We start from the raw sequence: 27,649 nt of genomic DNA, 5'->3' as shown, positions 1-27,649 counted from the left end.
CAAGTTTAACTGCCATGAAAACATGAGGGGATTAAAAAATCATCTGGTATTTTCCAGGTAAACCACCAAGATCATAGAATCCCAAACAGTAAGGGATCCACAAGGAATCACCAAGTCCAACCTGATGCTCCAGGAAGGACAACCCAAACACAAATGGTCTTTAAGCTGCAGCAGCTCAGGACCAGGCCCACAGCCCTGGGGAGCCTGGCCACAGCCACTGGTATCAGGTGCAGCAAGCACAGGGAGCAGGCAGGCAGGCACAGCACAGCAAGCAAGGACCAATAAAGCTCCCCCATTTTGACAGCCAAAACACAAACTGCCATTTCACTTCTCATGGCTCTTCCCTGAGCTCCCAAACAAACAGTTACTTCAGTCCCCTATCGCACTGCAACTGCTCATAATCAATAATCAAGATCTTATCTTTCACAACATAAGCAGCTCACTTCTGCTTGGTGGCAATGACGTCCATTCCCATTGCGTCCCTTCATGTGAGCAAAATCACAGCCAGCTTTCTGACAGCCTCCTGCAAGATCCTCCACAAAGCACCCAGCACTTCTGAAGAGTGACAGAAAGGAAGGGTCATGCAAACACGCACACAAGGTGTCCCCCAGCCCAGAGCAGCCCATCACACACGGAGCGGCAGAAACACCAGTGCAATGGCAGCATATTACAGAGGCAGGAAAAGCACTGCTCACCATCTCCAAGGAGTCACCGACAGAACCAACTCCACAGCAGAGAACCTTCCAGAAAGAAACCCTTCCCTGCTCCCAGCCAGCCCTCAACTGAGCTCCAGGAGGGGCAGCCAGGCTCCGCCCCTTCCAGCCACGGAGCTCCATTGCCTTCAGCTGCGCTCCAGGGCTGACCGGCTCCTTTCCTCAGCTGCTCCATCAGTGGGTCAGGCTGGGATTCAGCACTTCTTAGACAGCAGAGCAAAGGAAAAGATCGCAAAGCAAAGCTAGAGACAAAATACAAACAGCAAAGACAGCTTGCAGGATCCTAGGAAATAACAGCAAAGCACAGGCAGAAGGCAGAAGGCAGGGTTATGTCTGCGTGTCTGTCTGAAGGAAAAGCTGCAGCTGTTCAGTGCTGCTCCATGCACCCATCGCAGACAGCTGCACACAACAGGGCTCCAGCAGCACTGGCAGCTCCTGTCAGCTTCGCTATTAAAGCCATCTGACAAACTTCCAATTCCGGATTGCCAGTGCTTTAAAGAGAGAAGCACTAAAGCTGGCAAACGCACGGTGGCTCCAGATAACAAGCACCAAGTGAAATGGCACTTCAGGCCATCAGCATCCCTACGTTACTGCACCTCTTTTAGTTGATCCAGAGAGGCTTCCAGCTCCTTTCGAGCTGCTTCTCATTCCCTGAGCTGGAAAAACCAAGGGAAAAATGTTGAAATGGCTCCAAAACTCGTTCAATTTTCACTTAATCTCGATTTTGCCCTGCAGGTGGGGTTTTGTTTTTATTTCTGGTGTTGCACAACAGGTGACTGAAGTGACTGACACAGCTTGGAAGTTGAATCATTCCATCAAACACGCTGGTTTTCTTTGAAATCTCTCCCTGAAATCCATTAATTCCTACATACACTGTAGGAGGAATTTTACCAGCCCAAGCCGACTCCAGGTTTGGATTCAGCTGAAACTCCTTTCTCCCCCTGAGAAACACAAGATCTGCGCCTCGCTGCCATGTCAGAACAGACCTGGGGCACAGGGAAAGGAGCCAGAGAGTGTTTCCTCTGCTGCACGTTTGATTCCTCGCCATTGCAGACAGTCATGTCTTCGAGGTTGGAGAACAGTTCTCTGAATTCAGTGACACAAACTTCTGTAAAGACTTCATTCTTACTTTCACGGTTTGGATTTTCACTTCTGTCTGAGTGCCTGCTGGGCTCTCATCTTCAGCTCTGCTGCCACTGCCCCAGGCGGATGGGGAAGGAACCTGCAGAGGGTGTCCTGTCGTTTTCTCCCCAGCAGTGGGTTCATTTTCCAAGTAGTCACACGTTCACTTTCCAGTTCAGTCTCACCTATGATGCCTACTGCAAAGAACAAAAATTAGTGGAAAACAGATGATGATGTAGCTTAATGTGGAGACAGTTTCCAGCACGTACGTTATAATGTAACCTCATGTATAATCAATGAATACACAGATGTTATAACTGAGAAATATCCAGGAAAGTTAGGCTAAGTCAGATTATTACAACAAAAGGATGATAAATGGAAAATGTCCTGTCCTCTGGCTGCCGCCTCTTGCCTTCTGCAGGCCTTCTTGGACACCTATGAGCCTTGAGTGAGGCTGCATCAGTGTGAAACACCGGTAAGCTGTGGAGCTCTGAAGGGGAGCTGTGGGCTCCAGGACCTCAGGAGGGGCTGTGCGTGCTCTTTAATGTGCGTGCAGTCTGCTTGTGCTATGGCAGAAGGGCTCTGACAGCTGGGGCCGTGTTTGTGTGGTCAGGAAAAGTGGATGTGAACACTTCTCCCTTGGGAAAGATTGAAAAACAGAGCCTCTCGTTGCTGCTTACTGGATGTTTTTCATCTTTAGAAACACAGGTGTTTGAAGAATGCTGTTTTTCATGGGAGATGTGCCCGAATGTATCTGATGGACTATTTGCTGTGCCTTTCTACCACCAGAAATGCTACTGATATGATAGTAGTTCAGAAAGGCTGTGCAGTGCATTTGTTTCCTGGACTCACGTGAGAAGGATGGCTGTGGAGATGTTGGTCTTGGGGCAGGAGTTGTTAGAAGCTTTTGAGAGTGGCCTCCGTGTGTTAGGAGTGATTGTGGTACCACTGCTCGGTCAGTTGGAGTGCATGAAACAAGTCTGAAGTCTTCTTTTAATGGAGCAATGGGAAAGGAGTCTATGGATTTGAGAGCTGACTTTCAGTCTGCGGGCATTTCCCAGGAGCTGGGGCGAGGGGTGAGGCAAGGAAAGTTGTGGTAGGAGGATGAGGTGTGGGAATAGGAATGTCTTCCATTGATAGCAACTCCTGCTGTTCCCTTTTTGGCTTGGAATGCATGCTTTTTGTAATGAAGAACAAACTCCTTGTGAGCTTGTGAATGAACTCATCCACACCTGTTACTGTTAGGCGTTCTTCTCCACACGGAGCTGCAATTGAAATGGACACTGCTGGTCTGATTGCCAGCCCCCTCCCGCATGCTCAGATCGGCCAAGTTTGCAAGGCCTGGCTCTTGGTGAGTTGTGCCCAAGGTCAGACGGTTGGCTCTTCTCAGCCTTGAGATGTGTTTTCCAGTTGCATGCTGTGCTACTCCTGTTGTGTTGACCTCTTGAGCTGCAGCCCTAACTGGGGATCCAAGCAGACTGACACAGAAGGAATGGTTGAGATCTATGTGAGCTTGGATTGGAAATGCAGTGCCAAGGGCTGCACAAATGTGAGACAGTTCTGAGTGTAAGGAAAGGCATCTGCTGGGTGAGGGCGTTGCTGGGTGAGCGTCACCCTGCTGAAGAGCAGGCAGCTGTTGTCTTTGCAGACAGCCACATCCATGGGGATTGGAAGCTTTGTCTGCCTTCTGGCTCTTGGCTGCTGCTCTGAGAGTGGAGGTTCTTGCCCGGAGAGAAGCAGCAGCAGAAAGGATCCCATGCGTGGCCTCTGAGCCCTTCCAGACAAACCAGCTGGATTAGCGTGGCTGTGACCTTGGTTTGGAGTTCACCCAGCAGGCTTTGCCCAAAGCAGAATGAGCTGTGGGCACAGCGTCCAGCAGTGGAAGCGACCAACAGCTGGAGACAGCAGCAGCCTGAGCGGAAAGCGGCGCTCTTGAGGGAAATCCTCACTGTGAACAAAGGCCCAGAAGAAGAGAGCAGCTTGTCCCTGCGTTCACATAGTAAGGTTTTCCTTTCTGATCTGTTACCCCTCAGGCGCTGCCTGCAGCTGTGTGATGTGCTCTGCAGGAAGTGCCCATGTTTCACATTCCACCTCTTGTTATAAAGCTTAGAGGCACCCTCAATTTCTGCAGCCCTGAGCTTTGTGCCACGAGAGCTCTCCAGCTTCTACCCGGGATGTGGGACTGTAATGTGTCTACTCTGTCAGGCTCTTCTTCTCTTTTCTCTTTTAAGGTACCTCTTTTAAGTACCTCCTTTAAGGTAGGAAAATTCATTTCTGGGCCAGGAGAAGAAGAAATGCAGCAATCTTCACTGCACTGCTCAGTTTGCCTGAGTTGCCAAGTGCTCCTCGGTTTTCTCGTACCCTTCAATTCCCAGTCCATATTTTCCCCAAAGCAAAAGAATTCAGAGGTAACCACCTACAGTTCAGTGATTTCAGTATTTATTTCTGACTGTGGCAATCACTTCAGTTCAGAAGTCACACTTAATTTACGGAGCCTGCTTTAATTCTGACCAAGGTTGCAGTGGCAGCTGGCTTCCCAAGGCTGCAGTACGTGGTGGTGGCACAGCCTCGGGCTTCTGCATTTGTGCTGATCCCACATTTCCTTTCTCTGTGTCGCAGGTCAGCTGGCGCTGGAAGCGAACGGCATCCAGTGTGAATGAAGGTCAGTGCAGGAGCAGCTGCTGCTGGGAGGAAGGAAGCGCAGGCTGATGGACGCTGACGCATCTCCCGGCACGGCACCAGAGGAGGCAGCAGTGATGCTGGGGGGCAGCTGCAGAAGAACACGAGGAGCTCCTCAGCAGGAAGCCACAAACCCTGCAGAAAGCTGCAGCAGACTCAGAGCACGCGTGGATGCCCCGGAGGAAATGCAGGCCCAGCGCTTGAGCAGCGCCTGGCCACAGAGTGCTGCAGCCCAAACACAAAGCTGTTCTGCCCAGATGGCTTTCCAAGGTGGACTCGTCTGTCCTCACAAAAACCAGAGGGCTGACTCATTCGAATGCTTGCTGATTGCTTGGGAGCCCAAATCCTCCCAGCCTCCAGCCTGGGGGAGCCTGGGGGCAACATCTCCTGGGTCTGATCATGCAGTGCCTGAGCGAGAGGATGACCCAGGCTGGTCACACAAGAGTCATCTTAATTTCTCTGTTTTGATACTTCAGATAACCCCATTGGGCGGCCCTCATGTTTTCTTACAATTTGGTACCAGGCCTGGTGACTTTGGGCCAGAGCCCAAAAGGCTGGATGCAGCCCAGGGGCTCACAGCCACAGCCCCAGTCAGAGATGCTGGCACACGCCCTGGGCCTAAAGATGCTGCCAGAGAAGCCGGGAGTGGCCCTGGGGCCTAAACACACAGCCAGAGAGACTGGCACCGGCCAAGGGACCTGAAGCCACAGCCTGAGCGGCCAGCACCGACCCTGGGTTGAAACCCAGCCAGAGAGGCTGCACTGGCCCTGGGCCTAAACCTGGAGCCACAGCACAAGAAGCCCGCACCAGATTCGTGCCTGAAGCCACAGCCTGAGAGCCGGCCCTGAAGTCTGAAGCTCCAGCCAGAGAGCCAGCACCAGCCCTGGGCCGTAATGCCGCGGTTACAGCCACAGGGGCAGCGCCAGAGCCGGGGCTGACAGCCACACCTACAGCCGGGCGGGCTGGCACCGGCCGTGGAGCCTAAAGCCAGTCCTGAAAGGCCGGCACCAGGCCTAGGCCTGACGCACAGCCCGAGAGGCCGGCACCAGGCCAAGGGCCCAAAGCCAGAGGCAGAGGCCGGCACCGGCCCTGGGCACAGCTGTGCCTTCCTGTTGCTTTCTGCTGATTCCTATAGGGCTCCACGGACTGCTCTGAGGCCATGCTGCTCCTTACTGGTTTTCACTTGGCCATGCTGCACCTTTCTGGACCGTACTGCTGTGCACTCCTCTCAGATCCCACTTGTTCCTCTGGGACCCCGCTGACCACTCTGAGGCCATACTGCGTTTTTACTGGGCTGCACAAAGGTCATCTTCACTATTCTGTTGCTTTACTTCAATTAACCCCCATTCAATCAACCCCATTCACCACATTGGGTGAGTCTCATGTTTCCTACAGTTTGGATCTGGGAGGTGACCACTCCTTTGCCTATGATGAAAGCACAGCGGTGATGCAGGCACTTGCTGAGCTCACAGTGGTTGCCTGGCTGGGAGCGTTTGTGCCCCAGCTGGAGCAGAGCTGGTGGTCTGGTGAGCGTGCTGCACACCTAGACTGAGCTCTGTGCTTTTCTGGATTGATCTTCCTGTGAGAGCCCACTGGGAGCAGCGCTGCGGCGCGTGCGTCAGCTGGGCACAGTGACCAGGTCATCCGGCTGGGCAGTGACCAGGTGAGCTGGGTTTGGTGCTGGCTGGGGGCCGGGAGGTATCAGCAGAAAAGCTGGGCTGGGGAGGAGTTCCCAGCTCCAGCGGTGCCCCTCAGCACGGCCGTTTCCAGGGGAAATGGTTCTTGTTGAGATTCCATCCCACGTTTCAGTGAAAATGATGGGATGTCATTCCTCCCCTGGAAATTCACTGCTGAGCCCCACCTTCATGTTGGACATTGAAAAGCAAGGAGAGCACAAGCTTCTCAGAGCACAGCTCGTGCCCCCACGGGTGGCTGGGTGCAGAGCTGTGCAGGAGATGGAGAAGGGCACTTGCTGACACAAGCCGTGGCAGTCAGACCCAAACTGGACCTGGTGGCAGGCAGCTCTCGCAGCCAGCTGCCTTCCAGACGTTGCCCTCCTCAAGAGACTCCATGGCGCGGCAGAAGAAAGCTGGGAAGATGCTTCTTCCTCATGAGTTTTCACTGGTGGATGCTTTCTGCAGGGTTCCTGTCCAAAAGGAGACTTTGGGCATCGAGGAAGAGTGAAGCCAGCTCTTTCCAGGAGCAGAAGTTCCTGTGCAGAGAACCATCTGAGCTTGGGCTTCCTCTGAGACTTCAGCCGTCATGTCTCAGCATGGAGACGAGCGCGGCTGCAATTCCCGCTCTGTGAGAGCAAAGGTAGGGCTGGGTATCTTTTGCTGGGTGTTTCTTCCTTTGTTTTTGTTTTCCAGGGGAAGGGGTGGAGCGGGGGGAGCCCTGCTGGTCCTTTGGGACCTCAGGAACTGGTTGGGTTCTGCGCTCGCTGACAGCCTGGGCTAATAACATGGGCATGGCTCAGGCTGTGTTTTCCCTCAGTGGTAAAGAACATCTCAGCACTCTGCTATCCCATCTCTGGCACAACCTGGAAGCTCTGTGCAAACCTCTGCTGCCCGTTCCCTCCAACGTTTCTTCTTTCTCTCCTCAGAAGCAGCGCGGCGCGGTTCCCCGCGTTGGGGAGCAGCAGCCAGCAGGCTGCCAGAGATCCCACGGCGCCTGGCAGCGCACAGAGGGACGCGATGGGCACGGGCCGTCCTCACTGCCACGCAAAAGTGAGTTTCTGCAGCCCTCTGTCATGAAGGATGGGGGAATGCCTTCTAGGTATCACTTCTGAGCAGCTGCAGTGCTGTAGGGATGTCCAGAAACCACGGTGGAAGCATTAGAAAGGCCGACAGCAGCAGCTGATGGCAGCAGCGAGACACAAGTCTGTGTATAAGTGGTGGTGCTCAGAGCTGAGTGCATTCCCTCTAGGGACAAGAGATCCGTGTCTCGACGTTTGCACCCGGTAGTGTTTTGTTTGCTGATGCAGCTTTGCTCTGCAGAATGCAGAGCTGCCAGGCAGTCCGGGGTTCCCCTGCTGCCATCTGGCAGGAATGAGAGCATAATGCTTTGTGTCAGCACACTGCAGTTTGAACACCAGTTTCTGCTCTGGCTGTAGAACAGCGTCTTCTGGTTTTGGGGTGGGTGTGGGCTAACAGGACAGTGCTGCTCCTGGTGTCTGTGCAATCACACTGGATCTGTCGTTGCAGGGACGGAGCCTGCGCGTCCGTGGGATGGTGCTGGGCACGGGGGGAAACGGAAAGCCTCCCCAGGTAAGAAGCTCCTGTGAGCTGTGCTGTGGGTGCTGCCTCTAAGCAGGGCTGCATGCAGGGCTGAGTGTGATGGAGGAGGGAGGAAAGGGCACTGCAGTTCTGTGCTGACTGCAGCAGTGGCACAAGGCTGTAGCAGAGGAAAGGAAATTGAAGAAACTACACTGGAAGACCAGAAGTTTGGTTGGCTGTGCTAAAACGTTCCTCCAAAGAGATGCTCTTCATGTCTCTGTCTCCTTTCTGTCAGATGCTGATGCAAGCAGCCTTCCAGCAAAGCGCAGCCTTGCAGAGAGGCAAGGCAGAAGCACCGAGTGTGGCACAGCACCCAAGAGAGGTATGGACACACAGCAGGCACCTGGGTTTGCTGCACTGTCTTTCTAGCTAGGCTCTCTGTCTATTCTGTCTGGGACTGACGTTGTTGTGTGTTTTACTTGAGGTATTAATCCCTGGGATCTACTATTACCTTCCTGTCCCGTTTTGTAATCTCAACCCAACGTTCAGCCAAGATGCTAAGATTCCTTACAGTAAGGAATCACTCGAGATCAGGTTTCCTAGTATCGAGGCCCATTGTGCAGACTGAAAGTAGCACTGGACTCTCGTTGTATCTCCTTGCTTCTCTTTTCTTGATTATAACAGACAGAGGTGCTGAGTCCAACGGAAAGATCGACCCGAAAGCGGTGCAGGAAGGGCTTTCTGGGAGAGCTCGTCTGCAGGCTGGGGGGCTTCCTACATCAGCAGGTCCCAGCTCAGGGGGAAGACCTGCCCCTGCCGTGTGCCCCCGCTCTGTCTCCAAGTCCCTGGCTGCAGGTAAACGCAAGAGCTTGGAGGAAGAGCAGCAAACATCAGCGCTGCTGCCTGCCTGCAAAAGAGCCAGAGGTCAGAGCAGAGGCAGCGTGCCGGCTCCAGCAGCACAGCCTGGGCCTGCTGCAGCACGGAGCTCCAAGCTGCGAGGTAAGCAGGCGCTGTGCTACCGCCCTGCAGGGCAGCTGCTGCCCTGATCAAGCACACCGAGGCTGCAGAGGGTTTGCTTTGCTTTCTCCTTCTCTGCAGACGGGAAAAGAGTTGGAGCCTACAAAGTCCAAAGGCAGTGAGGTGCCACACTATGTAACCCCGTCTCTTTAACTGCCTGGTGGTCTTCTGTTTGTCCCCCTGGAAATGTCATTCACTGAGAGGCTTCCTGCTCAAATTTCCCGTCTTTTTTCTGCCTTCTGCTTTTATGGTACCCATGTTTACACAGTTCTGCTGCTGACGGAATGAATTCATTTTTATCCTTGCTTTATAGCAAGAAGACGACGACAGAAAGAGAGGAGAAGGGAATTGAAGAAGGCTTCCCTCAGAGCTGCAGCTGCACATGCAGAGGTGAGTCCTTGGCGAGCACAGACACGGCTCTTGTTGCCCTCAGTGCCTCTGTCTGACAGCTGTGAAAGATGCTGTAAGGTCCTGAGGGCAGTGATGTCACAGAAAAACACCCAGCTGTGTGTCTGAGGAAGTCACGCTGTCAGTGAGAGCTGCCCAGGCGAGCTCTGGTGCCTTCCTCTGCCTTCAGAAGGACGCTGTTGGTAACGGCCGGAGGGTTTTGCTGCCATAAGGAGCCTTGCCATGTTGGGCACTGCGACCTTGGAAACCTCGTTCCCCCAGCAGAGCATGAATCTTAGCATAGGCAGCTGCTGTGGGAAGTAACGCCAGCGACCTGAACGGCAGGAACGTGCTGTGCTGCATGGGGCCGTTCTGCAAGTGTCCTGATCAGCCTTTCTGAAGGAGAGCTCCCCACATTGTTTCTACACTCACTCTGTTTCTTTCCAGTGCTCCACAATGAACAGCCTGGTGGAGATGATGCAGCAGCTGCAGCTGAGGGACTGAGAGGAGCAGCATCAGCCGGCAGCGCTGCGGCGCGCGGCGTTACAGGGCAGCGCTGCGAGTGCCGCCCAACTCCAACTAAACTTTGGTTGTGGTCAATAAAAACATCACCAGTAGAGATGGACACAGAGCGCACGGCCCGATTTGTGCAGCGGCAGCTAGGAGCTGCTGCTCCAACGACTTCCTGGCGCACTCACACAACCCTGTGCACTCACACACACTGCCTGCACCTCCTGGCACACCTGTGCGCAACCATCCGAACGCACGGGCAAAGGTGTGCAAAGCCACACAGCCTTGTGCAGAGCCCTCGCTGCACACGCCGTGTTCATGCACATGGACACGCACACGTGTGTGCTGCCGTGTTCTGCTTCTGGCCTTCGGTGTCTGGAGGGGGCAGCAAGAAAGAAGGGCAAAGAGAGAGAGTTTAGATGGGACGGATGGCAGAAGTCTGTCACAATAAGGGTGGCACTGGAGCAGGGACACTGTCATGGGAAAAAAGCCAGACTGAAGGGGAAAAACAGGGATTTCGGGGTGAAGTAGATCCCAGATCCTACTTGTTCTTCTGGGACCCCGCTGACCACTCTGAGGCCATACTGCGTTTTTACTGGGCTGCACAAGGATCATCTTCACTTCTCTGTTGCTTTACTTCAGTTAACCCCCATTCCATTAACCCCATTCACCCCATGGGTGAGTCTCATGTTTCCTACAGTTTGGATCTGGGAGGTGACCACTCCTTTGCCTATGACAAAAGCACAGTAGTGATGCCGAACCCAAACCCATCGCTCCCAGACCCAGCTATGCCATTCCACTCACCCCAGTGCCTCAGCCCAAAACATTTATAAGGGAGAGATTCTGCATTTCCTGATCAACTTCAGCAACCCTCTGGAGCACCTGAAAAACCAGGCACCCCACCAAAGCCACCTCTCTCCATTATCTCCATTATTCCTGCTTTCCCCAGCCCTGCGATAACCAGCTTGCTCAGCCCTCCAACCCCACGCACCACCACCATCCCACAAGGGCTCACTGCAGCACCAGCTCTACCCCACAGTGATGTGGCACAGCCAGCACACCTACAGCACTCCACACACCTCCGCTTCCCACTGCAGCACCAAGCTGCTGCCTTGCTCTGGATCAGCCCTGGCCCCTCGGAGGGGCAGCAGCGGGATGCCGCAGCACTGGGATGCTGTCAGAGCTGCTGTGGCCCATGGCCAAAATCAGCTGGACCGTGTCATGTTTTAAAAACATAAGGGAGCAGAATGAGTTGCAGAGGTTTACTTGCTAGAGATGCTGTGCCCCTGTGCAGTTCTGTAGAGCCAACACAGACATGCAGTGGATGTTCCCATCTTGCCATGCTGTGCCCAGGATGCTCTGCAGCTCCCTGGTACAAAGCCCCTGCTCCCTCCTACAAAACCATGCCATTTTAGTTCTCAAGTATGCTGCCTTACAGCAGGTGCTACTGAGGTTATAAAGGGCTCAGGACAGCAGCAAGCATCCATGGGAAGCACATGGGCTGCTTAAGAACACTGAGCATCCACAGCTGACCCACACCTTTATGAATCATGTCCACAGCTGATGTCCACAGCTCCCTCAGATGCTAGAGTAAAGCTCAGGCTCACCCAGGCTGTGCCTTTCCCTGAACTGCTCCCTTTCACAGTGAAAGCTGGCAGAGCTGGGCCCAAGGCCACCTCTTACCTCCTGAGCTGGTCGCAGGGTCCCTCAGTCAAGCGCAGGGCAGGAAGGAAGCTGAGACCCTTATAGGACCTCCATAGCTGAGACTCTTACAGGTCGTTTCCAACCTTGTGATTCCATGATTCAGTCAGTTCCTTGCTGCTCACTCCCATCAGAAAGGTCTTCTGTTTGCTTTACAGGTGGGAAGGGGCAGAGGACACCTGTAACAATCAGAATGATCAGTGCATTGGAAGGAGGTGTAACAACAAAGGGACTAGCACAACAGAAGGGTGATACAAAGGCAAAGGAAAGTGCTCAACTGTCCCTGAAGATCCAGGCTCACATGGAAAACTCCACAAGGGAGGGATCTCCAACCACAGATCCTTGCCCAGTGCAGGGTCAGCCCTACAGTGAGGTCTAAGGGAGGTGCAGCCAAGCTCCCCTCATTCCATCATACAACTGAACTGCCCTCACCTGCACTCCCAGCGCTGACTGGGTCCTTTCCCCAGATGCTCCATCTGGGCTGGTGGTTCAGGCTCTGACTCAACACTCACCACACAGCATTTCTCAACAAATAACAGCCAAAGGGGGAAATGGTTTTTCCCCTGCTGTTTTCCAGGCTGCTGTAACAATCCCACCTCTGCTGTGCTGGTGGGCAGAGCTGACAACAGGATCTTCTCACGAGCCAGCAGGATGAGGAAGTGAGCAGAGTTTTTGGAAACGTGCCTGCTGTCAGGGTGGGAGTTTGGGCCCGCCCCAGCACCATGCATTTCCACAACACGACATGGGAGGTGGCAAAGGTGTGGGAGTCAGAGGAGAGCTGGTGGAGGAGGAGAAGCTTGGATGCCTGGCAGTTTGAGGGGACATGAGGTAGCTGCACCCATCACAGCCATGGGCAGTGCAGACAGACGGCCATCAGACATGATGTACAGGGTCTTCATGACTGGAGCTTCAGGGGATGGCCGAGGTCACTGTGGAGAAGGGAAGAGTGTGGGCAGCAATTGTGGAGACAGGGCACCTACTCTGGGCTGCAGCCCCTACTGCAGAGTTGCAGGGTTTCAGGCTGCACAAAAAACCCTTTGTTTCATTTGCTCTTCAGAGTAACTCAAAATCCAACCCCAGCACTGTCACAGCCTGCGCAGAGCACCGCAAAGGAACCCAAAACCTGGCAGCTCCCTTCCCACACCCCCCAGATCACTCAAAGAATCCTCTCTCCCTTCAGCCTCTCCCAAGGGGGCAAGGACCAAAGGGTTCTTCCTTGGTCAAGAACTCTCCATCCAACTCCCAAAGCTCTCAAACACCTCAGGCACCTTCAGCTTTGTCATACCAGCAGGGAAGTGCATGCACCCACCTGCCACAGCTTCGCAAGAAGGCACCACTCCCTGCTGAATTACCTGATGGGCCACGTATGTCATACCAACAGAGAGAAAAGAGGAAAACACAACTGAGAGATGGAGAAAAAGGCCCTTAATAAACCAAGGACCTCGGCGCTCACTCTAGGACACCGATGCACACAGCACCTACAAAAGCATCACAGAATGGCCAGGGTTGGAAGGGACCTCAAGGATCATGAATCTCCAACCCCCCTGCCATGTGCAGGGCCACCAACCTCCACGTTGAATGCTAAACCAGGCTGCCCAGGGCCCCATCCTACCTGGCCTTGAACACCTCCAAGGACGGGGCATCCACAGCCTCTCTGGGCAGCTGTTCCAGCACCTCACCACTCTCTGGGTAAAGAATTTCCCCCTGACGTCTGACCTAAATCTCCCCTTCCTCAACTTAAAACCACTTCCCCTCATCCTACACATATCAACCCTTTCAAAGACTTGATTCCCCTCCCCTCCGTAGGCTCCTCTAGGTACTGCAGGCTGCAATGAGGTCACCCCGCAGCCTTCTTCTCTCCAGGCTGAACAAGCCCAGCTCCCTCAGCCTGTCCTCATAGGGGAGCTGCTCCAGTCCCCTGATCATCCTAGCGGCCCTCCTCTGGACCCTTTCCAACAGCTCCCTGTCTTTTTTGCACTGCGGGCTCCACACTTGGACACAGCAGTCCAGATGGGGCCTCACACGGGGCATCGCTCCAACAAGGAAGGAAAACAAATCCAGCACGCTCTGCAGGGCTCCCAGCTCGCAGCAGGTGTCGCCTGCTCCATGTACAGAGCGTGCACACAAATGGCACCTCATCTCTTCCCCATTTATCCCCCCGCCATTGATACAGGCATTTAGAGGCATTGGGGAAAGGCAATGGAAGGCTCATCAAGAAGACTGGACGCACAGGAGATTTCTCACTTCCTCAGGGCAAGAGCGCTGCTTGTCTACATGACCAATCTTTTCCAAACAAGCACCAACCAACCGTCACAACTAACAACTGAAAGGGCATTTCCCTGCAAAAACAACCAACCAACCAACGAGCAGCCTGTCCAAAGACCCCTCCTCACACACTTGCCAAAGAGGCCACAGCCAGTATTCCATTTGCCAGGCTTACTCACAGAACTGCAGGCTTCTCTTCTCCATGCATCACGTGGACACACACAGGCTGCTGGTGCAGGGAAGGCAATTGCACCTCAGCATCTCACCACAGACGCTCCCTGCGCTCTGCTTTCCTGCAAAGATACAAGGAGAAAAGCCTCAGCTCCTCCGAGCAACAACTGCAAACAACTCCAGAAAATCCCCCACCCAAAAGCAGTTCCTGGAGAGCTACAAAGCACTCCTTCAAGGTGCACATCTGCTTACGCTGCGGCCTCTGCAGAAACACGCTGCCTTGGTGCTCCTGGCTCCTCAGGGCTCTTTTTCATCACCTCCTGGGCACAGCGCAATAGCTGCTCTTGCACAAATCTAGGCCCTACCTACCTTCCGCCACCCCAAAATCAAGTCCGACACAGAGTTGGGGTGCAGCGACCGGATGCTGACAGGAGCTCTTAAAGAGCAGAACAGGGGAAGAGCACATACACACAAGGCAGAAATAAAGAAGAGCAGAAGAGAAGAAAAAGAAGAAAGCATACAGGTAAGAAACCAGTGCAGAAGATGGAAAGTGCAACAGAGATAACAGTTGGATACAGGCAAGACAGCACAGCAATGAAAAGATGAGCAGAACAGGAGAAGAGAAGAAGCATAACAGAGAGGATGAAGGTAAGAATGACGTGCAGACAAGGAGAAGAGCAGAAAGGGAGACAAGACAGGTAAGACAGAAAAGCAGAAGTGCAGAGCAGCTGGAGAGAAGAAGAGAGAACACGGGTACAGCAGAAGTACAGAAGATGGGCAGACAGGACACAGGCCAGGGAGAAGTGCAGAAGCAAAAACAAATAGAAGGGAGGAAGAGAGCACAGAAGAGCAGAGAAGGAAAAGAGCAGCAAAATAGAAGAGCACATAGCATAGATCAGAACAGAAGAACAGGAGAGCCTCAGATGTGCAAGGAGGACACAGCTAAGTCAGAAGAGCGGATGAGAAGAACAACAGGAGAAGAGAGGATACGGGTAAGAAAGAAAAGCTGAAGAGGAGCACAGATGCAGGACAGGAGTCAGGATACAAGGAAGGAAGGAAGAACTGCAGATGAGCAGAAAGAAAGAGGATAACAGGAAGGGAGAAGAGCTGAAGAGCAGGTGAGGAAGAGAGCAGAAAAGGGAAGCACAGAAGAGGGAAGGGCAGAAAAGACAACGCTGTCTGCTCTGTCCTCGCTAGCAATGCCCCAGGACACGGCCAAAGCGAGGAGAAAAAGCCCACGATGGAAAGTGAGCGATGTTCTGGAGGCACACAGCACCAGTTCACAGCAACAAGCTCGGCATACGCTGCACGGGCCTTCACTCATTCCTGCACTGTTCTCAGCTGAATCAGGGCTGTCCCACTGAAATCACTCCTTGTCATTGTCACCTGTCCAACTGGCCCACCACGGCTGCCGCCGCTTTCCAGCACTGGTCATTAAAGCTGGCACTTTAAGTCCTTAGCCACGGGCTGGTTTGGGTGGTGATGACTGGCAATCGCTTGGACGGGAGATCCTGACTGGGAGGGGAAACCATCCCTGGGGGGAGAACGCACTGCAGGGATGGCAAATCCCCACTGGGACGATGGGCAGAGCCTTGGGAACGAAGGGCACTGGGCTGCAAAATGCCCATCCATACGGTCACTGATCCTGGGGATGGGAAACCACTGGGATGGGAAGGAGGTCTGGGTACAAAAAGGCAAAGCATGGCAAGCCGGGGGGAAAGGGGCTGAGCCCAACAGTCACGGAACCCCCGTGGGGGGAGGGGCTCCCCCAACTGCCACTCTCCAGCTGTCATGGCAGGTAAGGCAGCAGCTCCCCCTGCTCTGACGCTCCAGCTGACCCCAGCACCCCACATCTCACCCCTGTGGCCCCGGATCTCATCCCAGAGCCGCAGAAAACACCCCTGTGACCCGGATCTCACCCCAGCACCCCAGATCCCACTCCTGGCACCCGGATCTCACCCCAAGGCCCCGGCTCTCAGCCCAGCGCCCCTTCTGCCATTTCCCCACAGAGAGATTCCCTCGAGCGCTGACGGTGCCTCTGATGCCTGACGCCACTTGCTTTGATGCCACTGTGCCGCCACCGGACCCCGCCTGGATGCAGCCCACCGTCCGCGGACCGATGCCGGTACCCCCACAACCCTTCCCTGTCCCCACTGCCACCCACCTGGCACCTCAGCCCTCTGTCTGGCCCGGCCTACCAGGTGTCTGGGGACAGGCAGCGCAGCTCCCACCCGAGGGGCTGCCACCAATGCTGGCTCAGCTGCCACCTGTGGGCCTCACCCCAACTGTGGGGCTGCACTCACCGGTGCTGCTGCTCCTACCTGGGGGGCTGCACCCAGCTACGGCTCCCCCCCACGCCCCTGCTCCCTGCTCGGGATGTCCCCTGCCCACAGGGCCGCTGCCGCCCCAGCGGCCGATGGGGCTGTGGCCCGGGGCCGTGCCCCTCCACGCGGAGCCCCCGCAGCCCGCAGGCACTTGCCTGCCACAGGCCCCCGGCTGCCCTGGCCCCCCCCCCAGTTCTTTTGCAGGTACCCTCCCTGCAGCAGCAGGTGCTCCCCATGCCCTGCACCCTGCCCGACACCTCGGAGCCGCCGATGCAGCCCTCCCAAGACGCCGTGCTGCTCTTGGAGGACCAGGGGTACCCAGCGCCCACCAACGTCTGCCCCCACCCCGCCACGGCTCTGCTCACCTGCAGCGCTGCCTCGCTGCAATCAGGCCGTGAGTTCAGGGGCTGCAGGGCGGGCGGCAGGCTGTCTACTCCACGGGGCTGTGGGAAAGCTGGCATTGCCCCGCTGGGGATGCTCTTGTTTGGCCAGCAGCGACAACGAGTGCAGACACCCCAGAGGACATCGCCGAGGACATCGCTGAGCTCCTGACGTGGATCAACGAGGGTGAGTTGGGGGGCAGCAGAGCTGGCAGGGTTGCTCGCACTGAGCGGGCACGGGAAAGGTGGCAGTGCCCCTCTGGGCATTTTCTTCCTTCCCCAGAAGTGACAGCCAACCCAGGCATCCTGCACGACACCGCAGACATGGACGAGCTGCTCACCTGGATCAACAGCGGTGAGTTTGGGAGCAGCACAGCTGCTGGGGGCTGTCTGCGCTGAGCGCCTGCGGGAAAGCTGGCATTGCCCCACTGGGCATTTCTTCCATTGCCCAGAAGACACACCCAGCACCAGCACTCTGGCCGGCGATGTCGAAATTGACCCTTTGCTTGCCTGGATGGATGGTGAGTTTGCAGTCTGCACAGATGACCAGTGGGTGTCTGCACCAAGCGGGGGTGGGAAGGCTGCCATCATCGTTCCGGGGCATGTTCTGCTATTCCAGAAGCTGCGAGTGCTCTGCACAGCTGCAGAAGGGAGGGGCTGGCGCAGCGCACCACTGCCACAGAACCACCAAGCCCACGTGCCTCCAGCAGCCTCAACTCCTCTTCCATTGCAGAGCTGCCTCACTCCACCATGGCCAGCCGGGAGCTCAGCAACAACAAAGATGCTGAACCTGGGCTCCTCAACAACTCACTTGGGCACCAGGCAGCATCCCCTCAGCTGCCCGTGCCGAGCCCCCTGGCTGCTCCCGCACCGCCATCGCCAAACAACGCACACCCGATGGAAGAGGTGCTGCGAAGGCAGCCCCGGGTGATTCTCACCCGCCTGGCACTGCCCAGCCCACTGGCTGCCAGGAAGGAATTACTGGCATGGGATTTTGGGGGGGCTGGGAAGTTCATTGGAGGGGAGAAGAAACTATTGGTGGGAGGGAGCGGGGGGGGAGAAATTAATCGGGGGGTGGGAAACTGATCAGAGGGTGGGAATTTTAGGGGGTGGGATCAGAACCTGTTGTTTGGGGTGGGAAATGGTTGGGAATCTTGTCATTTATGCACTGTTTTGTACGTTTCACTATTAAATGTCCTGCGTTCCCTTTGCTACACCTCTGCCTGCAGTCGTTCATGCAGCACCAAAGACCTCCCAGACCCCCGTGCCCACCTCTGGGAATGTTGGGGTGGCTGCAGGCAGACAAGAGCTCCTCCAGCTCCTCCAGGCTGAACATCTCCATCAGGAGCACTGAGTTTGCACAAGGAGAGTCGAGGCAACGCCGAGAGGCAACGGGAGCTTACTGGGGAACTGCACAGAGCACCAGGGGCACTGGAGAGCTTTGCTCAGCACTTGTGGGGTTGGGGGGCTCAAACGGTACCCAGCTGGCACATTTTCACCTCACTAACTTCCAGCTCTCCAACATCTCACCCAAGCCATTCAACAGGCCCTTTTCTCCAATGGGGGCAGACTTTCTCCTTGTGCCTGACCTTCCCCCCCCACCTTCCCAGGCTGCCCGTCTCCCCCCTGGGCGCTGTGTTCCACACATTCCCACCCTCATGCTGTCGCTCAGTGACACCTTTGTCACCCACTCACTCACCGTGGGTCCTCAGGAGGGCTGGGGGCTCAACTCCACTGGTTCCCAGTGCTTGCTTAAAAAATAAAATCCACCAAGAGAATCAAACACCAACACGTTTTGGTGGCACAGCCCAGCGCAGAGCTACGATCCCAAAGCCATTGTAAGGTTTGATTTAACAGTGCTGGGTGGGATGATTCAACTGCTTCAAGCTCAAACATGATGCAAGGGATTGATTAATCCATACATCTCAGCGACCTCAAAACCTGATGTCTTGCAAAAAATAAACAGAACATGCCATCTCAAATAGCAGATAATCAATCTACAGAACTGAATCCAGCACGCAGTCCTGTGGACAAATTCTGTGCTGGCAGCAGAGTCTTTTTACGACCATTAGGAACATCCCTACTTACAGAGCTACCACAACTTGGGCACTAAATACACAGACCCACCTGGCAGAACAGCAAATAAAGAAGCAACTTACCCTCCCCTTATCCAACTCCACTCTCACATCTAGAAGTGAAACTACAAGTTTAACTGCCATGAAAACATGAGGGGATAAAAAAATCATCAGGTATTTTCCAGGTAAACCACCAAGATCATAGAATCCCAAACTGTAAGGGATCCACAAGGAATCACCAAGTCCAACCTGATGCTCCAGGAAGGACAACCCAAACACTAATGGTCTTTAAGCTGCAGCAGCTCAGGACCAGGCCCACAGCCCTGGGGAGCCTGGCCACAGCCACTGGTATCAGGTGCAGCAAGCACAGGGAGCAGGCAGGCAGGCACAGCACAGCAAGCAAGGACCAATAAAGCTCCCCCATTTTGACAGCCAAAACACAAACTGCCATTTCACTTCTCATAGCTCTTCCCTGAGCTCCCAAACAAACAGTTACTTCAGTCCCCTATCGCACTGCAACTGCTCATAATCAATAATCAAGATCTTATCTTTCACAACATAAGCAGCTCACTTCTGCTTGTGGCAATGACGTCCATTCCCATTGCGTCCCTTCATGTGAGCAAAATCACAGCCAGCTTTCTGACAGCCTCCTGCAAGATCCTCCACAAAGCACCCAGCACTTCTGAAGAGTGACAGAAAGGAAGGGTCATGCAAACACGCACACAAGGTGTCCCCCAGCCCAGAGCAGCCCATCACACACGGAGCGGCAGAAACACCAGTGCAATGGCAGCATATTACAGAGGCAGGAAAAGCACTGCTCACCATCTCCAAGGAGTCACCGACAGAACCAACTCCACAGCAGAGAACCTTCCAGAAAGAAACCCTTCCCTGCTCCCAGCCAGCCCTCAACTGAGCTCCAGGAGGGGCAGCCAGGCTCCGCCCCTTCCAGCCACGGAGCTCCATTGCCTTCAGCTGCGCTCCAGGGCTGACCGGCTCCTTTCCTCAGCTGCTCCATCAGTGGGTCAGGCTGGGATTCAGCACTTCTTAGACAGCAGAGCAAAGGAAAAGATCGCAAAGCAAAGCTAGAGACAAAATACAAACAGCAAAGACAGCTTGCAGGATCCTAGGAAATAACAGCAAAGCACAGGCAGAAGGCAGAAGGCAGGGTTATGTCTGCGTGTCTGTCTGATGGAAAAGCTGCAGGTGTTCAGTGCTGCTCCATGCACCCATCGCAGACAGCTGCACACAACAGGGCTCCAGCAGCACTGGCAGCTCCTGTCAGCTTCACTATTAAAGCCATCTGACAAAATTCCAATTCCATATTGCCAGTGCTTTAAAGAGAGAAGCACTAAAGCTGGCAAACGCACGGTGGCTCCAGATAACAAACACCAAGTGAAATGGCACTTCAGGCCATCAGCATCCCTACGTTACTGCACCTCTTTTAGTTGATCCAGAGAGGCTTCCAGCTCCTTTTCAGCTGCTTCTCATTCCCTGAGCTGGAAAAATCAAGGGAAAAATGTTGGAATGGCTCCAAAACCCGTTCAATTTTCTCTTAATCCCGATTTTGCCCTGCAGGTGGGGTTTTGTTTTATTTCTGGTGTTGCACAACAGGTGACTGAAGTGACTGACACAGCTTGGAAGTTGAATCGTTCCATCAAACATGCTGGTTTTCTTTGAAATCTCTCCCTGAAATCCATTAATTCCTACATACACTGTAGGAGGAATTTTACCAGCCCAAGCCGACTCCAGGTTTGGATTCAGCTGAAACTCCTTTCTCCCCCTGAGAAACACAAGATCTGCGCCTCGCTGCCATGTCAGAACAGACCTGGGGCACAGGGAAAGGAGCCAGAGAGTGTTTCCTCTGCTGCACGTTTGATTCCTCGCCATTGCAGACAGTCATGTCTTCGAGGTTGGAGAACAGTTCTCTGAATTCAGTGACACAAACTTCTGTAAAGACTTCTTTCTTACTTGCACGTTTTGGATTTTCACTTCTGTCTGAGTGCCTTCTGGGCTCTCATCTTCAGCTCTGCTGCCACTGCCCCAGGCGGATGGGGAAGGAACCTGCAGAGGGTGTCCTGTCGTTTTCTCCCCAGCAGTGGGTTCATTTTCCAAGTAGTCACACGTTCACTTTCCAGGTCAGTCTCACCTATGATGCCTACTGCAAAGAACAAAAATTAGTGGAAAACAGATGATGATGCAGCTTAATATGGAGACAGTTTCCAGCACGTACGTTATAATGTAACCTCATGTATAATCAATGAATGCACAGATGTTATAACTGAGAAATATCCAGGAAAGTTAGGCTAAGTCAGATTATTACAACAAAAGGATGATAAATGGAAAATGTCCTGTCCTCTGGCTGCCGCCTCTTGCCTTCTGCAGGCCTTCTTGGACACCTATGAAGCTTGAGTGAGGCTGCATCAGTGTGAAACACCGGTAAGCCGTGGAGCTCTGAAGGGGAGCCGTGGCTCCAGGACCTCAGGAGGGGCTGTGCGTGCTCTTTAATGTGCGTGCAGTCTGCTTGTGCTATGCTGTGCTACTCCTGTTGTGTTGACCTCTTGAGCTGCAGCCCTAACTGGGGATCCAAGCAGACTGACACAGAAGGAATGGTTGAGATCCATGTGAGCTTGGATTGGAAATGCAGTGCCAAGGGCTGCACAAATGTGAGACAGTTCTGAGTGTAAGGAAAAGCATCTGCTGGGTGAGGGCTTTTCTGGGTGAGCGTCACCCTGCTGAAGAGCAGGCAGCTGTTGTCTTTGCAGACAGCCACATCCATGGGGATTGGAAGCTTTGTCTGCCTTCTGGCTCTTGGCTGCTGCTCTGAGAGTGGAGCTTCTTGCCCGGAGAGAACCAGCAGCAGAAAGGATCCCATGCGTGGCCTCTGAGCCCTTCCAGACAAAGCAGCTGGATTAGCGTGGCTGTGACCTTGGTTTGGAGTTCACCCAGCAGGCTTTGCCCAAAGCAGAATGAGCTGTGGGCACAGCGTCCAGCAGTGGAAGCGACCAACAGCTGGAGACAGCAGCAGCCTGAGCGGAAAGCGGCGCTCTTGAGGGAAATCCTCACTGTGAACAAAGGCCCAGAAGAAGAGAGCAGCTTGTCCCTGCGTTCACACAGTAAGGTTTTCCTTTCTGATCTGTTACCCCTCAGGCGGTGCCTGCAGCTGTGTGATGTGCTCTGCAGGAAGTGCCCATGTTTCACATTCCACCTTGTCTTTCACCTGGTTTTAAAGCTTAGAGGCACCCTCAATTTCTGCAGCCCTGAGCTCTGTGCCACAAGAGCTCTCCAGCTTCTACCCGTGATGTGGGACTGTAATGTGTCTACTGTGTCAGGCTCTTCTTCTCTTTTCTCTTTTAAGGTACCTCTTTTAAGAACCTCCTTTAAGGTAGGAAAATTCATTTCTGGGCCAGGAGAAGAAGAAATGCAGCAATCTTCCCTGCACTGCTCAGTTTGCCTGAGTTGCCAAGTGCTCCTCGTTTTTCTCGTACCCTTCAATTCCCAGTCCATATTTTCCCCAAAGCAAAAGAATTCAGAGATAACCACCTACAGTTCAGTGATTTCAGTATTTATTTCTGACTGTGGCAATCACTTCAGTTCAGAAGTCACACTTAATTTACGGAGCCTGCTTTAATTCTGACCAAGGTTGCAGTGGCAGCTGGCTTCCCAAGGCTGCAGTACGTGGTGGTGGCACAGCCTCGGGCTTCTGCATTTGTGCTGATCCCACATTTCCTTTCTCTGTCTCGCAGGTCAGCTGGCGCTGGAAGCGGACGGTATCCAGTGTGAATGAAGGTCAGTGCAGGAGCAGCTGCTGCTGGGAGGAAGGAAGCGCAGGCTGATGGACGCTGACGCATCTCCCGGCACGGCACCAGAGGAGGCAGCAGTGATGCTGGGGGGCAGCTGCAGAAGAACACGAGGAGCTCCTCAGCAGGAAGCCACAAACCCTGCAGAAAGCTGCAGCAGACTCAGAGCACGCGGGGATGCCCAGGAGGAAATGCAGGCCCAGCGCTTGAGCAGCGCCTGGCCACGGAGTGCTGCGGCCCAATAACAAAGCTGTTCTGTTTTTGCCCAGATGGCTTTCCAAGGTGGACTCGTCTGTCCTCACAAAAACCAGAGGGCTGACTCATTCGAATGCTTGCTGATTGCTTGGGAGCCCAAATCCTCCCAGCCTCCAGTCTGGGGGAGCCTGGGGGCAACATCTCCTGGGTCTGATCATGCGGTGCCTGAGCGAGAGGATGACCCAGGCTGGTTACACAAGAGTCATCTTAATTTCTCTGTTTTGATACTTCAGATAACCCCATTGGGCAGCCCTCATGTTTTCTTACCATTTGGTACCAGGCCTGGTGACTTTGGGCCAGAGCCCAGAAGGCTGCATCCAGCCCAGGGGCTCACAGCCACAGCCCCAGTCAGAGAGGCTGGCACACGCCCTGGGCCTAAAGATGCTGCCAGAGAAGCCGGGAGTGGCCCTGGGGCCTAAACACACAGCCAGAGAGACTGGCACCGGCCAAGGGACCTGAAGCCACAGCCTGAGCGGCCAGCACCGACCCTGGGTTGAAACCCAGCCAGAGAGGCTGCACTGGCCCAGGGCCTAAACCTGGAGCCACAGCATGAGAAGCCCGCACCAGATTCTTGCCTGAAGCCACAGCCTGAGAGCCGGCCTTGAAGTCTGAAGCTCCATCCAGAGAGCCAGCACCAGCCCTGGGCCGTAATGCCGCGGTTACAGCCACAGGGGCAGCGCCAGAGCCGGGGCTGACAGCCACACCTACAGCCGGGCGGGCTGGCACCGGCCGTGGAGCCTAAAGCTAGTCCTGAAAGGCCGGCACCAGGCCTAGGCCTGACGCACAGCCCGAGAGGCCGGCACCAGGCCGAGGGCCCAAAGCCAGAGGCAGAGGCCGGCACCGGCCCTGGGCACAGCTGTGCCTTCCTGTTGCTTTCTGCTGATTCCTATAGGGCTCCACGGACCGTTCTGAGGCCATGCTGCTCCTTACTGGTTTTCACTTGGCCATGCTGCACCTTTCTGGACCGTACTGCTGTGCACTCCTCTCAGATCCCACTTGTTCCTCTGGGACCCCGCTGACCACTCTGAGGCCATACTGGTTTTTATTGGGCTGCACAAGGGTCATCTTCACTTCTCTGTTGCTTTACTTCAATTAACCCCCATTCAATCAACCCCATTCACCACATTGGGTGAGTCTCATGTTTCCTACAGTTTGGATCTGGGAGGTGACCACTCCTTTGCCTATGATGAAAGCACAGCGGTGATGCAGGCACTTGCTGAGCTCACAGTGGTTGCCTGGCTGGGAGCGTTTGTGCCCCAGCTGGAGCAGAGCTGGTGGTCTGGTGAGCGTGCTGCACACCTAGACTGAGCTCTGTGCTTTTCAGGAGAGATCTTCCTGTGAGAGCCCACTGGGAGCAGCGCTGCGGCGCGTGCATCAGCTGGGCACAGTGACCAGGTCATCCGGCTGGGCAGTGACCAGGTGAGATGGGTTTGGTGCTGGCTGGGGGCCGGGAGGTATCAGCAGAAAAGCTGGGCTGGGGAGGAGTTCCCAGCTCCAGCGGTGCCCCTCAGCACGGCCGTTTCCAGGGAAAAGGGCTCTTGTTCAGATTCCATGAGGATGATGAGATGTCATTCCTCCCCTGGAAATTCACTGCTGAGCCCCACCTTCATGTTGGACATTGAAAAGCAAGGAGAGCACAAGCTTCTCAGAGCACAGCTCGTGCCCCCTGCCCCACGGGTGGCTGGGTGCAGAGCTGTGCAGGAGATGGAGAAGGGCACTTGCTGACACAAGCCGTGGCAGTCAGACCCAAACTGGACCTGGTGGCAGGCAGCTCTCGCAGCCAGCTGCCTTCCAGACGTTGCCCTCCTCAAGAGACTCCATGGTGCGGCAGAAGAAAGCTGGGAAGATGCTTCTTCCTCATGATTTTTCACTAGTGGATGCTTTCTGCAGGGTTCCTGTCCAAAAGGAGACTTTGGGCATCGAGGAAGGGTGAAGCCAGCTCTTTCCAGGAGCGGGAGAAGTTCCTGTGCAGAGAACCATCTGAGCTTGGGCTTCCTCTGAGACTTCAGCCGTCATGTCTCAGCATGGAGACGAGCGCGGCTGCAATTCCCGCTCTGTGAGAGCAAAGGTAGGGCTGGGTATCTTTTGCTGGGTGTTTCTTCCTTTGTTTTTGTTTTCCAGGGGAAGGGGTGGAGCGGGGGGAGCCCTGCTGGTCCTTTGGGACCTCAGGAACTGGTTGGGTTCTGCGCTCACTGACAGCCTGGGCTAATAACATGGGCATGGCTCAGGCTGTGTTTTCCCTCAGTGACAAAGAACGTCTCAGCACTCTGCTATCCCATCTCTGGCACGACCTGGAAGCTCTGTGCAAACCTCTGCTGCCCATTCCCTCCAACGTTTCTTCTTTCTCTCCTCAGAAGCAGCGCGGCGCGGTTCCCCGCCTTGGGGAGCAGCAGCCAGCAGGCTGCCAGAGATCCCAGGGCGCCTGGCAGCGCACAGAGGGACGCGATGGGCACGGGCCGTCCTCACTGCCACGCAAAAGTGAGTTTCTGCAGCCCTCTGTCATGAAGTATGGGGGAACGCCTTCTAGGTATCACTTCTGAGCGGCTGCAGTGCTGTAGGGATGTCCAGAAACCACGGTGGAAGCATTAGAAAGGCCGACAGCAGCAGCTGATGGCAGCAGCGAGACACAAGTCTGTGTCTAAGTGGTGGTGCTCAGAGCTGAGTGCATTCCCTCTAGGGACAAGAGATCCGTGTCTCGACGTTTGCACCCGGTAGCGTTTTGTTTGCTGATGCAGCTTTGCTCTGCAGAATGCAGAGCTGCCAGGCAGTCCGGGGTTCCTCTGCTGCCATCTGACAGGAATGAGAGCATAATGCTTTGTGTCAGCACACTGCAGTTTGAACACCAGTTTCTGCTCTGGCTGTAGAACAGCGTCTTCTGGTTTTGGGGTGGGTGTGGGCTAACAGGACAGTGCTGCTCCTGGTGTCTGTGCAATCACACTGGATCTGTCGTTGCAGGGACGGAGCCTGCGCGTCCGTGGGATGGTGCTGGGCACGGGGGGAAACGAAAAGCCTCCCCAGGTAAGAAGCTCCTGTGAGCTGTGCTGTGGGTGCTGCCTCTAAGCAGGGCTGCATGCAGGGCTGAGTGTGATGGAGGAGGGAGGAAAGGGCACTGCAGTTCTGTGCTGACTGCAGAAGTGGCACAAGGCTGTAGCAGAGGAAAGGAAATTGAAGAAACTACACTGGAAGACCAGAAGTTTGGTTGGCTGTGCTAAAACATTCCTCCAAAGAGATGCTCTTCATGTCTCTGTTTCCTTTCTGTCAGATGCTGATGCAAGCAGCCTTCCAGCAAAGCGCAGCCTTGCAGAGAGGCAAGGCAGAAGCACCGAGTGTGGCACAGCACCCAAGAGAGGTATGGACACACAGCAGGCACCTGGGTTTGGTGCACTGTTTTCTAGCTAGGCTCTCTGTCTATTCTGTCTGGGACTGACGTTGTTGTGTCTTGCTTGAGGTATTAATCCCTGGGATCTACTATTACCTTCCTGTCCCGTTTTGTAGTCTCAACCCAACGTTCAGCCAAGATGCTAAGATTCCTTACAGTAAGGAATCACTCGAGATCAGGTTTCCTAGTATCGAGGCCCATTGTGCAGACTGAAAGTATCACTGGACTCTCGTTGTATCGCCTTGCTTCTCTTTTCTTGATTATAACAGACAGAGGTGCTGAGTCCAACGGAAAGATCGACCCGAAAGCGGTGCAGGAAGGGCTTTCTGGGAGAGCTCGTCTGCAGGCTGGGGGGCTTCCTACATCAGCAGGTCCCAGCTCAGGGGGAAGACCTGCCCCTGCCGTGTGCCCCCGCTCTGTCTCCAACTCCCTGGCTGCAGGTAAACGCAAGAGCTTGGAGGAAGAGCAGCAAACATCAGCGCTGCTGCCTGCCTGCAAAAGAGCCAGAGGTCAGAGCGGAGGCAGCGTGCCGGCTCCAGCAGCACAGCCTGGGCCTGCTGCAGCACGGAGCTCCAAGCTGCGAGGTAAGCAGGTGCTGTGCTACCACCCTGCAGGGCAGGCGCTGCCCTGATCAAGCACACCGAGGCTGCAGAGGGTTTGCTTTGCTTTCTCCTTCTCTGCAGACGGGAAAAGAGTTGGAGCCTACAAAGTCCAAAGGCAGTGAGGTGCCACACTATGTAACCCCATCTCTTTAACTGCCTGGTGGTCTTCTGTTTGTCCCCCTGGAAATGTCATTCACTGAGAGGCTTCCTGCTCAAATTTCCCGTCTTTTTTCTGCCTTCTGCTTTTGTGGTACCCATGTTTACACAGTTCTGCTGCTGACAGAATGAATTCATTTTTATCCTTGTTTTATAGCAAGAAGACGACAACAGAAAGAGAGGAGAAGGGAATTGAAGAAGGCTTCCCTCAGAGCTGCAGCTTCACGTGCAGAGGTGAGTCCTTGGCGAGCACAGACACGGCTCTTGTTGCCCTCAGTGCCTCTGTCTGACAGCCGTGAAAGATGCTGTAAGGTCCTGAGGGCAGTGATGTCACAAAAAAACACCCAGCTGTGTGTCTGAGGAAGTCACGCTGTCAGTGAGAGCTGCCCAGGCGAGCTTGGGTGCCTTCCTCTGCCTTCAGAAGGACGCTGTTGGTAACGGCCGGAGGGTTTTGCTGCCATAAGGAGCCTTGCCATGTTGGGCACTGCGACCTTGGAAACCTCGTTCCCCCAGCAGAGCATGAATCTTAGCATAGGCAGCTGCTGTGGGAAGTAACGCCAGCGACCTGAACGGCAGGAACGTGCTGTGCTGCATGGGGCCGTTCTGCAAGTGTCCTGATCAGCCTTTCTGAAGGAGAGCTCCCCACATTGTTTCTACACTCACTCTGTTTCTTTCCAGTGCTCCACAATGAACAGCCTGGTGGAGATGATGCAGCAGCTGCAGCTGAGGGACTGAGAGGAGCAGCATCAGCCGGCAGCGCTGCGGCGCGCGGCGTTACAGGGCAGCGCTGCGAGTGCCGCCCAACTCCAACTGAAACTTTGGTTGTGGTCAATAAAAACATCACCAGTAGAGATGGACACAGAGCGCACGGCCCGATTTGTGCAGCGGCAGCCAGGAGCTG

General features: G+C 54.7%; 2 protein-coding genes across 2 annotated transcripts in view; one reads left to right on the top strand and one right to left on the bottom strand.

The window, feature by feature from the left end:
* Nucleotides 1–19,564, bottom strand: part of LOC125695654 (uncharacterized) — a 90,066-nt gene extending 70,502 nt beyond the window's left edge. The window contains exons 1-4 of the mRNA XM_048950367.1: nucleotides 19,382–19,564; nucleotides 18,184–18,235; nucleotides 16,470–17,125; nucleotides 13,789–13,902 (exon numbers count right to left, since the gene is read on the bottom strand). Coding sequence (XP_048806324.1) covers nucleotides 13,864–13,902; nucleotides 16,470–17,125; nucleotides 18,184–18,235; nucleotides 19,382–19,522 — 888 coding nt within the window. The 5' untranslated portion in view covers nucleotides 19,523–19,564 and the 3' untranslated portion in view covers nucleotides 13,789–13,863. The remainder of the gene's footprint in view (nucleotides 1–13,788; nucleotides 13,903–16,469; nucleotides 17,126–18,183; nucleotides 18,236–19,381) is intronic.
* Nucleotides 1–27,649, top strand: part of LOC125695655 (uncharacterized) — a 123,205-nt gene that overhangs the window by 48,831 nt on the left and 46,725 nt on the right. The gene's annotated exons all lie outside the window — the stretch shown is intronic.

The sequence above is a fragment of the Lagopus muta genome, chromosome 7, assembly GCF_023343835.1.
Source record: "Lagopus muta isolate bLagMut1 chromosome 7, bLagMut1 primary, whole genome shotgun sequence".
Classification (NCBI taxonomy): domain Eukaryota; kingdom Metazoa; phylum Chordata; class Aves; order Galliformes; family Phasianidae; genus Lagopus; species Lagopus muta.
The sequence above is the reverse complement of the archived record's forward strand: the minus strand, read 5'-3'. Positions and strand labels throughout refer to the sequence as shown.